This window comes from Mauremys reevesii, linkage group 5, assembly GCF_016161935.1.
Source record: "Mauremys reevesii isolate NIE-2019 linkage group 5, ASM1616193v1, whole genome shotgun sequence".
NCBI lineage: Eukaryota > Metazoa > Chordata > Testudines > Geoemydidae > Mauremys > Mauremys reevesii.
This window is the reverse complement of record NC_052627.1, coordinates 57,526,032-57,539,581: the sequence shown is the minus strand read 5'-3', so window position 1 is coordinate 57,539,581 and position 13,550 is coordinate 57,526,032. Positions and strand designations below refer to the sequence as shown.

The following is a 13,550-nucleotide window of genomic DNA, read 5'->3' as shown; positions in this document are numbered from 1 at the left end:
TTACTTTTCAACAACTGCGCTGTGCAAGAGCAGCAATGCATCAAACAATCTGATATTAGAAAATCCAAATTATTCATGCCAACTATCACCTCCTCCCCACCCAAGAGGTCTGTAATTTACTTCCAGGATACAGAGCCATCTTCCCAATTAAGCAGTGAGCTGTAGCAGCATCTCTTATCTAAGTTACATGTGCACACAATATTTCGCAGAGTGGTATCAGAGGAAATATATATGGAACAAGCTGATATATTCACTCATTAGACAAGCAGCTGAAGACCAGTTTAAATGACCCACACCCACAGAGCAGTGAAATTAAATATTTACTGGGGTCAAATTTGGCCCTTACACACACGCTTTCACACACCAATTTAGGAGACAAAACTGCTGTATCCTCACCCTGTCTCTGCAATGATTTCTGGAGCCACGTATGTAGGGGTGCCACAGACTGTATATAAGGGTCCTTCAACCACTGTGGCCAGTCCGAAGTCCCCAAGCTTCAAGGACTTTGTTCCATCTGAATACTCGCATACCTGGGGTTAGCAAAAACACAAGAGGGATTGAAGGATATTTTTCCAATACATGAGGGAGTAAAACAGCAAAGGCTGAACATGATATAATGTGATGAGAAGAGAGATTCTTAAGCTATCCACTGCATTGGTTTTGCTCCAGGATTCTTGAAGACTTGGACTTCCAGTGCTGTGATTCATCTTTGTGCTTGAGGAGCTTTAATTCTCTCTTGGAAAGTTTTGATGAGATTAGACTCAATTTGAGAAAGGAAATAAATCTAAATGATTTTTAAAATAGATTTTGCTCTGTTTCTTGATAGATCTAGTCCTCACCTACTCCTAAAAATCTAGAACCCATTTCCTATTGCTTTTAGTAATACTATTCACTTATATAGTGCTTTCCATCCTGAGCATGCTTTAGAATGATGTATTGCTCATGCTGAAGGATAGGTGTAGAAGATAGGGTCCTGCCTGGAGAAGGTTTAAATATTAAAATTTTCATAACACCCTTGCAAGGTATTTATTGCCCAAGGCCAGAGCAATGGTTAGTGTAATGGACAGGACTAGAGTTCTGAGTTCTTCCTCAGAATACTAGACCACTATGAAAGGCATTTTATAAAATGCCTTTCAAATATCTTCTCTGTGGCCTCCCTGCCATTCACATCCCCCACTGCATTCAAAATGCAGCTGCTAGAATCTTTGCCTGCTGTCCTGACCATGTTACTCTTAATCTCTCTTCCCCCACAACACACACTGCTCCCTACTTTTCCAACACACCAAGTTCAAGCTTCTTGTCCTCACATTCATGGCTCTTGACATCTCTGCTCCTTCCTGTCTACTCAAAAGATCTAGTATCACATCAATCGCCCCTGCTCTCTACTCAGCCAACAGTGCCACTTGTCCCACAAACGTGTCTGTGCTTTTTCCATGCTGCCACTTACGCACAGAACCTCTCCTAACCACTCTGACATGTAAGACTGCCTCCCTCTCCTTCAATCCACTCAAGACCTATCATCAACCTGATCTCTTTACTTGTATGCCAGCTGTGTTGTCTTGAGATTGTAAACTCTTTGAGCAAGTACTGTCTCTTATTATGTGTACGGACAGCGCCTACCATACGTTGACTCCCAATCCTGAATTGGGCCTCTGTGTTTTCCTTTTGTGTATAATATATTTAAATGTAGGTATTTAAATTTTTTTCTTTAAAGAGTCCATATCCAATATGGAAACTCTGTGCTTATCTTTCTCAGAAGTCTGTATTCCCTATGTCAAGCAACACAACTCCACATATTTGCCAAAGTACTGAACCTCTCCCTAAAAGAAACCTACCCAAAAAGCAGCCATAAACACAAACTGATGCATTTAAGAACAGTGGTTATCAGACTTATTTGATCATGTCCCCCTTTTTTGTGTCGGTGGTAGTTTATGCCCTTCCCCTGCCACACAAGTACCTATACCGATAAAAAAACCAAGATGCAACTCTCACTAAACATTAAAAACTTTAATGCAGTGATTCAAACAGAGCCATTTAAATATATAGTAATGTAAATGTTAAGTGAGATACTGCTTACTTGCATAATACTGTTGTTACTAGCGTGATGGGTGTGCCTTTTTTGGGAGCAGAGCAATTCCATCCGGGGTTGGATGCGTGGGACAGCTATCCAGAGATCCATTTCTACCTTCAATTAAGTGTGCACACCACGTCGTAATAAGTGGATTAAACTACAGATGACAACAACTTTGTATAATGCTATGCAAGCTTAACAGAAATCTGTCAAAATTTGCCATCTAGAGTCAAATGCATAGTGCCAGATGAAGACTCGATATGTAGGGGTCTACCAAATTTGTGGCCATGAAAATCATGTCATGTGAAATACGTTTTCCCCTGTGAATTCTGGTCTTTATGGACCAGCTCTGAAGGCAGAGCAGAGAGCGGTGCCCAGCTCTGAAGACAGCGCCTCCCACCAGCAGCAACACAGAAGTAAGGGTGGTATGGTACTGCTGCTCTGCCCTTGCAGCTGGGCAGCCAGAAAGCCATGGCTGCTGGCTGGGCACCCAGCTCTGAAGGCAGCACCACAAAAGTAAGGGTGGCAATATCACAATACCCTAATAGGCTTCTGACCCCCTTTCAAGTGTGGGCCCCTAGTTTGAGAAACTCGGCGGACATATCAAACATTTTTCATGGGTTGGTCATGGCATAAACAGCATATTTCACAGATGTGTAACACATTTGCTAAATTTGCTATTTATGCCATGACTAACCCACAAAAAATTGTGTGATTGCAGTACGTTTCTTTTTCCTAAAGCTTCTCACGCCCCGCTACAATACATTCTGTGCCCTCCCAGGGGGGCCCGTGCCTCATTTTGGGAACCTCTGATTTAGAGAACAATGCACTGTACTTTCCCCACTCTCTGTTGCTCAGGGGACACCAAAGGTAATTACAAAAGCAATTTAACTGCATTTTCTAAAGGTGGCACTTAGGAATGCAGGCCCTACTGAGGACATAAGAGAGATATCTATGTCCACAGGTTTGCCCATGTATTTTTTGCTGACTACTTAAGCATGCAAATACATTATCTTCATAGTTTAGGTGCAAAATGCCTGTCTAAACTTCCATATTTATGGACTTATTGGATAGATTATCAAGGAATGTATGTTATGTGGAAATGTGTACACACACGTTTTCATTTGCACTAGATGCTTCAAGGACAGTTCTAAAAATATAGCGACGTCTTTGCATGCTTAATATGCATTGAATCCCAATGGGTCACCTGAAGACAGTATCAAAGACATCATTTAGTAACTGTTTTATGTAATCCACAACAATCAAATCACCACTCGAAATTGCAAGAAAAACCTATTACCAGACTCCTTGAAAAGAGGGGCCCCAAACACATTACACTGTATACAGACACTCTGGAGCATTATTAGAACTGCTGTCTGGATTGCTGACAGTTGATTTATAAAACAGGGATTGTTACTGCTTGTTGTAAATCTTCCAAGTCACTGAGGCAGTAATGCACAATAACTTCTCAAAGTGACTGGAATAAATATACAGGCACAACAGTGACACTTTATTATTCTTGCAGATGAGAATAATCTGGGCCAGATGCTGTTTTCACTTACACCAGTGTAAATCTCAAGTAACTACTTTAACTTAAATGGAGTAAGTCTTCAGTTACTGTAAATACCAAATTTACCAGAGTAAATTCAAATAGATATTGGCCCTTTGTGTTCATAAATTGCACTTAAATCTGATTTAGAAGTATTGGTGTTTAAAACTACTCATTACATTCAGCCTCTGAGCTAATTCCTGCATGTAGTTCCTCTAATCATTTCTGTACACAGATTTCTGGAATGTATAATAAGCCTTATAATGTTGAAGGGTTCTTTTTGGGATTTGGCTAAAATTAAGCAGCAATAAAGCATTTCTAACTATTGATGCTCATCGTATATATAAAAGCTACTCTGGTTGGGACTAATGAAATACACTGCTGGCTTCTATGGCCCCTACAACAAGAGCTGAACGTACATTTCTTTATCTCTGAATTATCAAAAGTCATAAAAATCTTCTAAAGGTTAAAGAATTTAGCCCTATTCTTGATCCAGATAGGACATAAAAGTCTCTACCTAGAAACTTGTGCTGCCATTTATAGCACAGATAATATTGTTACAGATGACAGGATGTTAAGAACATAGAGTGTCCATACTGTGTCAGACCAAAGATCCGTCTAGTCCAGTATCCTGTCTTCCGAAGGTGGCCAATGCCAGGTGCCCCAGAGGGAATGAACAGAACAGGTAATCATCAAGTGATCCATCCCGTCACCCGTTCCCAGCTTCTAGCAAACAGAGGCTAAGGACAACATCCCTCCCCATATTTATGTAGCTGAAGTGTGAACTATTGCTTTACGTATTTTAACAAAACGTCTATTGGTTTTTCCTAAAAACTGGGCCTAATTTTTCCCTCTGTTCACTGATGTAAGCAGTAATAATGACTAAAATGAATAAGTAATGTCTGACTAAAACCCCAATCTTGCAAATACTTACACATGTGCATATCTTTACTCATGCAACTACTCCTACTGAAGCCAATGGAACAACTCATGTGAGTAGAGTTACATGAGAGTGTTAGCAGGGCTGGAGCATCAGAGAGAAATCACACCTATGCAAGAGTGGCCAGAATTGGGCCCATTGTTTGTAAGCGATAACTATGCCTGATCTACTTCTTCCTGTTTGCTTGCACTAGTGAATACGATTACAGTAAAAAAAACAAAAACAAAAAAATGTCAACAATTGAGGAAGAGAACAAGTTAAATTAGCATGCCATAGTCAACCTTTACTTATATAACTACGTTTTTGTTTGCAAAGTCATGGTGTGTTTTAAAACCCACTCATTTTCCAATAACCTCACACAATATTTTCCACCTACTAACCTATATTACAAATTATTAAATTTCTTAAATAAACTAGTGTTGACTAAATAATCTAAGAATTCCAATAATGGCAACTAATGGGTACATATTCCTACTAGCATCAACAATGACATATGCTATACCTGTGCATGCAGGAAGGAAACAAACAAAATGAAGACAATTTGTGACAGTAAAAAAAAAAGGGGGGAAAAAAGTAGCAAGAGGACAATTCTGCAAAATTGAGAGAGAGATTCACTGGGAGAACATTTTATTTTTAAGTTTTCAGTGAAGAGTTGCAAGCAGATCAGTAGGATCCTATTTAAAGTATATTGTCAAGGGATTTTTATTAAAAAAACACAGCTACCCATGATTTGGAATTACTTGTTATAGATTTGAAGATAAATATTTTCCATTTTGTCCTTTTCAGTTTAACAAGCATGGAGGAGGGTTTTTTCCCCACCCGTGTTCAGAACTGAGCAAAAGTTTTGCTTCTTTCCAGTTTTGTACAGCTGGATCGCCAATTGTCAGCACAAGTCTGGGAATAGTATTCATTAGTTAATTGTTTTTGCAGAGCCAGCAAAAGGCCCAGAAACATTAGTCATAGAATTCTCACAAAAGTGGTAGTTTGAAAATTCTCATAGTGATACCTGTTTTTTTGTTTTTAAGAATTTAGAATCAAGTCAGAGGGTTGGGGTGTGTGTGTGTGGGGGTGGGGGGGGTAGAGGGCTCTGGCTGGGTCTGGGTACTCCAGGGTGGGTCTGGGGATGAGGGGTTTGGGGTGCAGGAGGGTGTCCTGGGGCTACTGTGGGGAGAGAGGACTCCCCCCAGCTCTCTCTTCCTGCAGCAGCACCTGGGAGGGACAGGTGTCTCTCCCTGCTGCAGCAGCTCTAGGGCTGGGGCAGCAGGGTAGGGGCCCCTCCCCCGGTCACAGCAGGTCCAGGCCAGAGCTGAGTTTGGGTTGGAGGAAGGGAGGCCATTCCGCCCACTGGCACCTCTACCTTAGCAATAACCTTTCATTGCCCAATGAGAACCAATCACAAAGTCTTCTCTCTGGAGCCAGAGCGTGTGGGCCAGCACAGACTACAAGTCCCAGCATCCATTATCATAGAATCATAGAAGATTAGGGTTGGAAGAGACCTCTGGTGGTCAGCTAGTCCAACCCCCTGCTCAAAGCAGGGCCAACACCAACTAAACCATCCCAGCCAGGGCTTTGTCAGGCTGGGCCTTAAAAACCTCTAAGAATGTAGTTTCCACCACCTCCCTAGGTAACCCATTCCAGTGCTTCACCACCCTCCTAGTGAAATTACGTCCTGGAGTGGGTGGGCCGGACTAGCAGGAGGTGCCTGATAGTCTGCACTCCTTCACGGCTCTAAACCAGGAGTTCTCTCCACAATGAGGTGCGAGAATACAAACCAAACAGCGCTCAAGTTGCTGTGAGGATTTGGACCAATTAGCACCTGCCCCAGTCAGTCCGGGCCAGGGCTGGGTTTGGGCTGCCCCTCCCCTGGGGACAGCAGGTCTGGGGCTGAGTTGGGGACAGGGGAGAGGTGCTCCAGCAGGTCCCAGCTTGGCAGGTTCCCTGAGCGTCTGTGCAGCGCTAAACAGGCTGCTGCATGGTCATGCAGTTCACAAGGAATTTAGGTCACAGTCCGTGAATTTTTGTTCACTGCCCATTACCTATCCATTACTTTTGCTAAAAATACCCATGACTAAAACATAGCCTTAGTCATCACTGTGTTATAATTCATAGCTCTAATGGAAACCTTTGTGCTCCCTGATATAATTTCACGTGTCAATGACAACACAGTTTGTATTTATGAGTGTATGATTTTCATTCTTTTTACCAATCAGACATCTGGATGATCTCAGGTTAAAGAATTGAAACACTGGTTAGTATAAAAGCAATTGACACATTTACATTTACACCCACTTCTATTATGTTATCTTAACATGCATGCCAATGTCAATCACAATGAATAAGACTTGCAACTGTTGAGTAATCTCGATAAGCTTTCTAGGCAAAAAGGGTGTTTGTGCCTATTTATACCTGATTCGATTACTAATGGAGGCTTAAAATGTCAGATTAGCCTCAGAACTCCAATCCACCCAAGATCCTGATGTCACCACATTATTATTTTAAAATGAATGAGATCAACTATGGCATGCCATGGGATGCCACTAAAACTGTGCACACTCTTGTTTGCTTCTGGACCAGCATACTATATTGAAATTAATTCAGCATGAACATGCAATCTTTAGAGTGGCTAAGCTTTCAGATACACTTGAAGATAAAACCACCGTCTTCTCTGTTTTTCTCTCCCTTACCTCAAAGTTGCCAAGGGTATTTTTTTGCCAGAAAATTTTCAGGTCTTATTGTTAAAGGGTCACTATTCATTTAGACTGCATAGTGTTTATACAACATTCTAGCCACTTCACATAAAGTAACTTTTAGTATAATTTTTTTAAAATCAGTATCATCCATAAAGAATAGCAATACTCGCACAAAATAAAGGGTACCAAATAAATAATAATAATAATAAAAACCCCATGTTAGAATCCCTGTATCCACAGCTCAACAACCCAATGTCCACATACCTTGCAACTAAAAATTTATCAAGTAAGGTCTGAATACATATTTTTTCCCTCAAATTTCACTGCTAAAGGAACGACCGAGTCCTGGAAATCCTTACTCACTGTTGTCATTGGGACAGCTGTGGTAAGAAACGACTCTTTAAGTTAGTAAGGGTTTGTCTACACTGGAACTTTGTTGGCAAAACTTGTCGTTCAGGGGTGTTAAAAAACAAAAACAAAAAAAACCCACCACCCCAAACGACAAAAGTCTTACTGACGAAAAGCACTTTGTTGGAAGGAGTGCTCTCTCCTGCCGACAAAGAGCAGCTACACTGTGCGGCTTTCAGTGGCAGCGCTGTAGTAGCACAGCCATGTTGCTAAAAGCTGCATAGTGTAGCCATATCCTAAGAGTTTGCAAGTTCCAGCCCTGTTGTCTGTGCTTGTTCAAATGCCGCTGCTGGAGTAAGAGACATAAATCCCTTCTATCAGCTTCCCTTTGGTGCAATCTCATTACACCATTAACAGGACTGACAAACAAACAGAGCTTAAATAAACTAACACATAAGGCTTCCAGTTACTGATGACCCCGTGCCTGTGTTGTGGATTCTGGACTTAGTTGTCCAGTGCCTTGCATTGTAGGTAGTTATTTACACCTGTGCAATGTGGGTGTTAAACACTATCTCTGCTGTCAGTGACTTAGTAATCTTTTGCATACTCTGCCTATATAAGCTACAAAGCAGCAGCGAATAATGCACTCACTCCACTGCCAATTTCTACTTGGAGTTTGTAAAACAGAATCCACAATATTTGTTGCTATCAGGCACAGAGCAGTAGATATTTATGTCCCTGATGGGAACTAATGGAAATTAAATACAGTTCCTTCTGAGGAAATAAATGTACTCTGAGTTCATAGCTAGGATACTGAGAAGTCATCAAAAAGATTTTACCAGATGCGGCAATGGGAGAGGAAATATCTTACTTCAAATAACCCTGGTATCTTCAGAAAGTGATTAAAACCCTTGTTTTAAATTGCAGCTAGGATTGTAAATAATTCATTAACACATTTTTAAACCCTGTTTTGTGCTTATCCAAGTCAGAGCCAAGAATCAAAATGTAAGTGATAGGTCTAGAGTCTAGTGCACATTAAGCACAGATCAATTTCCCTATGTCTATTAATATTTAATGGAAAGAGATTTATTTTAAGCATGCAGTCATTCTAAATTCATGTTCTATGTCTGTGATTGTTCAGCTCCTTGGCATCTTAACATTTACATACAAACATTTACATTTGTGAGGGATGAAGCAATGGAAAGCATGACAAAACAAGTGACATACCAGGAGATTCTCTGGCTTAATGTCTCTGTGCACAATGTTGAGACCATGGAGGTATTTCAGTGCACTGGCTAGATTGTAGACCATTGCGCTACCATCTCTCTCCGTATACTTTGTTGAAGAAGTGATAGCATCAAATAAGTCTCCTCCCTAAATAAGGGAAAACATTAAGGGCAATGACAAGAAAAATCATCAGGTGTCAGTACCCTAGTCAGACTACTGAAAAGATGTCAGAGAAAGCCGTAATTCAACATCCTTGCACCAGAGGCATGCACAAAAACCTGTCATGTATTATACGGGAAAGATACGCTGCACAACTTGAAGCTTGTCTACATGGAGAAGTTGGTGCACAGTAAGCTAGGGTGTGAGTTTAAAGCACACTAGCAACTCCTCACTAACTCTCTGTGTGGACCCACTTACTGCATACTAAGAGTGACCTCACGTGGTTTAGCTTAGTACATTTCCAAAGTGCACCAGCTACTGCAGCCTTTTTCCTCATGTAGACAAGCCCTTGGAAACAGCTATCATGGTAGGGAAGGATGAACCTGTAGGCTGAGGCACTGGGACTCAGGGTATCTGGGTTCAATACTCGACAGACTTGTGTGTGTCGTTGGGCGTCACTTCACCGCTCTGCACCTCAGTTCCCCAGGAGTAAGAGGATACCACCACTTCCTTTCTCCCTGCTTTTGACTGTCTTGTCTATTTACATTATAAACTTGTCAGGGTACTACAGACCTATTTGTTTGTACAGTGCCTAGCAGCTGGAGCCTCTAGCTGATGCTGTAATGCAAATAATAATAATTACATAATAAAGTACATGTTAGAAATACTTAGTGCAAACATTATGAAAAGTAAAAATAAATAAGGATGAGGCAGGATGATAACAGTCCTGCATTCTACAGCATATTTGCCCCATGCAATATATGGCAGAGTCCGCCTGGTGTTTTTTGAGCATACCTGTTGTGCAATATCCTACCAGCATCCATTATAGCTCAGGGGTATGTAACAGCATTTTTAAAAACAGTAGTAAAGAAATATTTTAATTTATATGGCATTTCCACTTGCTGCAATTAATTTAAGTTGTGTGCCATTATGATAGTTACCTTGGATACAAGAGTGGGAGTGACTTGGCTGGGTTGGGGGGGTGGAATTCCAAGCACTGTAGCACATGTGAAAGCAGTAGCAATTCAGGATATATATTCAAAGATTACCCTTTTTTTTAAAGTTGCATCTTAAAAACAAAAAAGCCATCTGCCACATAAAAACTGTTTCTAGAGATAGCCAGAAATGAAGCAGTGGTACTGAGCCAGCAGCTACAGACCTTCACCAGGGGGTTTCAAGCAAACAGATGTTGCGGAAAAGGTTCTTGAGTACAGTTAAATTTTTAGATAGCAATACCTTCTGAAATGCTGATTTATACTTTTATCCAATATGCTGATATAGTCTGGGTTTACTGCTGTTGTTTTAACATATAGACTAGTTTGCATGTTTGCTATTGTTCCTGTACGAGAGATAAGAATGTACATTTGTGTGCAAGCATGTGAGAGAAGCCTCAGATTTGATACAGGTTTATAAATCTAACTCAGATGGCCTAGACACTCACATTATTCATTATCTTGTCACAAAACAAGCAACTAAGAAATATCAGACCTATGTCACATAGAAATTTCTGGATTGTTTCAGTATATTTGTATATTTTCTTATTTTATGAAGGGGAAAATATGCTAAGTATTGTAGCAGGGAATCTATTTTTCTTCTATATAATATTTTTCAGGTGTTTCCTTTTAAACAATTCTGCAAGTCATTCTGCCTTCTTTGCTGCTATATATGCTATTCTGAGGGAGTTCTGCACCAAAAAATTAAAAATTCTGCAAAATAGTGCATATTTTGTCAAAACAACATTATAATCACACCATTTTCACTTATTTTGGTGCAGGGGGCTGAGTCTTGGCACAGTGGGGATTTGAGTGCAGGCAACTCAGCAGGGAGTGGTCTGGGTGCGGGGGGAAATTCAGATGCCTGGGGGTTGGGCATTTGGGGAAGCAGCTCTCTGTACAGTGACCCCTTCCCCCATGGCTGGAGAGCAATGAGGGCAGGAAGCAGGGGAGGAGCTTCCTGAAACCCAGGGAAGTTCCTGGGGATGGGTCTGACCTGGCCCTGGCCCATGCAGGGTCAGAGGAAGTCTCATTCCTTCAGCCCAGCTGGAGTCCAGTACAGGGTAGGTGCCACTCACCCAGGCTCCTCTACTCCTGCCCCTTCTGGCTCTGGGTGCTCCTTGATAGCGAGCAAGAGGGACAGAGAGAGACCAGCCCCCAAGGCAGTGACTTACATCTCCCCCTGCTGCTCCTGACAGCCAAACCAGACTCCCTCCTGCCCCCTGCCCAGGAGGGGGGCATGAATCAATTTTTCCTGTGGGGAAAAGAGTAAAATCTGCCAGGGACGTTAATTCTGCACTTGTGCAGTGGCACAAAACTGCCCAAGAGTAATATGCCAAAAACCCCTGGTTTGTGTAACATGTTCATGCTATGCATTAAAATGTTTCTATGGAGGTGCTTCATAATGCCTTTGGTATTGGTAATTCACAAGACAGCAGTATCACTCTCCAATGCCAGCAAAGTGGAGCTTCAGATGCATGGAGTAATTTTTCACTCCATGCATCTGAAGAAGTGGGTTTTTTACCCACGAAAGCTTATGCCCAAATAAATCTGTTAGTCTTTAAGGTGCCACCGGACTCGTTGTTTTTATAACAACGATTGTTCATTTTAATGGAATTTAACAACAGTATTTGCATGATTAATTGGAAGTTCTCATCAAAATGCTCATCTGATTATGTCTTCTGAGAGCTGTGTGATATTGGAATCTTCCTAGACTTCACATTATGTGTAGATAAATGAAAAAGAAAATTCCTTGAAATAGTCTTACCTTAACTAACTCCATTACCAGATAGAGTTCTGTTGGAGTGTCCATCTCCTCTATCAGCATGATAATATTGGTGTGTTTCACTTGGCGCAGTATGGATACCTCATTCTCTATCAGATGCTCCTATTTAGTCAGGAAAAGGAGGAAAGTTTATTTTAATTGACAATGAACTCCCAGTAAAACTTCCAGGTGATAGCTTTCCTGTTTTTGTTTTTTACTTACACACACACACACACACACCTTTCACTATATTATTTATATTGCAGAGCTGTGGTGAAATGACACATTTTAACCTTCACTTAATACCACTGTATTTCCTTCCAGACCTGATCTCTTACAAAATAGCTGCCAACTTCATGGGTTTTATTTTTTGTTTGGTTTAATATTTATATTTAGAACCTGAAAACTACTTACCCATTTAAGTATGGAAATTGTTTTGGCTCCAACAGCTTGATATTGTGCTAGGGTTAGGTTTTATTCCCCCTTCTCCTGCCCCCCTCCCCCACCTCCATGAAGGTACAACGGCTTTAAAATAAGTTAATTCTAGGGTTCTTTCCTTTTCTTGTTGTTTTAAATTCAAGACACCCAATCCACTAAACTAAATGCTGGGGATTAAAGAAAGTTGCACATTCCCTTTCATTCATGAATGTTTTTGCTTTTTTCCTTTTTAAAATATCTGAAAACATTCCTATGATGGGTTTGGTCACAGAGACCCCCTTGGGACTACCACCTGATGTGCTGAGACTACCTCTGAGCCCATTTTCCCTGCCAGCTTGGGACTTCAGAACCCTGTCTTGTTGAGCCAGACATGCTAGCCTGCTGGAAACACAGACCCGTGTCTGAACCACATCCCCCAAAAGCTGCAGGCTTAACTGAAAACAGCTTAAGAAGTACTCTTGTCTCTAGCAGCCAGATACCCAGCTCCCAATGGGATCCAAACCCCAAATCAATCCATTTTACTCTGTATAAAGCTTATACAGGGTAAACTCAAATTGTCCACCCTCTTAACACTGATAGAGAGATATGCACAGCTGTTTGCTCCCCCTTACTCTGGGTTAATTTATAAGCAAAAGTGATTTTATTAAATATAAAAAGTAGGGTTTAAGTGGTTCCAAATAATTACAGACAGAACAAAGTAAGTTACCAAGCAAAATAAAACAAAAACACGCAAGTCTAAGCCTAATACATTAAGAAACTGATTACAGATGAAATGTCACTCTCAGATGTTCGAATAAGCTTCTTTCACAGACTAGACTCCTTCCTAGTCTGGGCCCAATCCTTTCCCCTGGTGCAGTCCTTGTTCCAGTTAAGGTGGTAGCTAGGGGATTTCTCATGACTGCTGCCCCTTTGTTCTGTTCCACACCCTTATATAGCTTTGGCACAAGGCAGGAATCTTATCTCTCTGGGTCCCCACCCTCCTTCTAAATGAAAAAGCACCAGGTTTAAGATGGATTCCAGTACCAGGTGACACCCCAAGCCTTCATTCTTCCTGGCCTGACTCACAGGAAGGCTTGCAAGTAAACAGAGCTATTTACAACCAATTTTCCTGGTTGACGCGAGCCATCAAGATTCCAAACCACCCTTAATGGCCCACACTTTGCATAATTACAATAGGATCTCAGAGTTATATTTCATATTTCTAGTTTCAGATACAAGACTGATACATTTATACAAATTGGATGATCACACTCAGTAGATTATAAGCTTTATAATGATACCTTATAAGAGACCTTTTGCATGAAGCATATTCCAGTTACATTATATTCACACTCATTAGCATATTTTCATAAAACCATATGGAGTTAAAAA

The 13,550-nt window shown here is 41.0% G+C and overlaps 1 protein-coding gene across 14 annotated transcripts in view; it reads right to left on the bottom strand.

Annotated features, from left to right (window-relative positions):
* The window catches only part of DCLK2 (doublecortin like kinase 2), a 137,662-nt gene that overhangs the window by 17,364 nt on the left and 106,748 nt on the right, over positions 1–13,550 (bottom strand). For 13 of the 14 annotated variants that reach the window (XR_005599635.1, XR_005599634.1, XR_005599636.1 and 10 more), the window contains 3 exons: positions 11,745–11,864; positions 8,826–8,972; positions 397–530 (listed from right to left, as the gene is read on the bottom strand). Coding sequence is in view for 10 of the 14 variants with exons in the window: in XM_039542028.1 (XP_039397962.1) it covers positions 397–530; positions 8,826–8,972; positions 11,745–11,864 (401 nt within the window). In the remaining 4 variants the exon portion in view is untranslated. The remainder of the gene's footprint in view (positions 1–396; positions 531–8,825; positions 8,973–11,744; positions 11,865–13,550) is intronic. The other variant, XM_039542023.1, reaches the window with a different exon arrangement.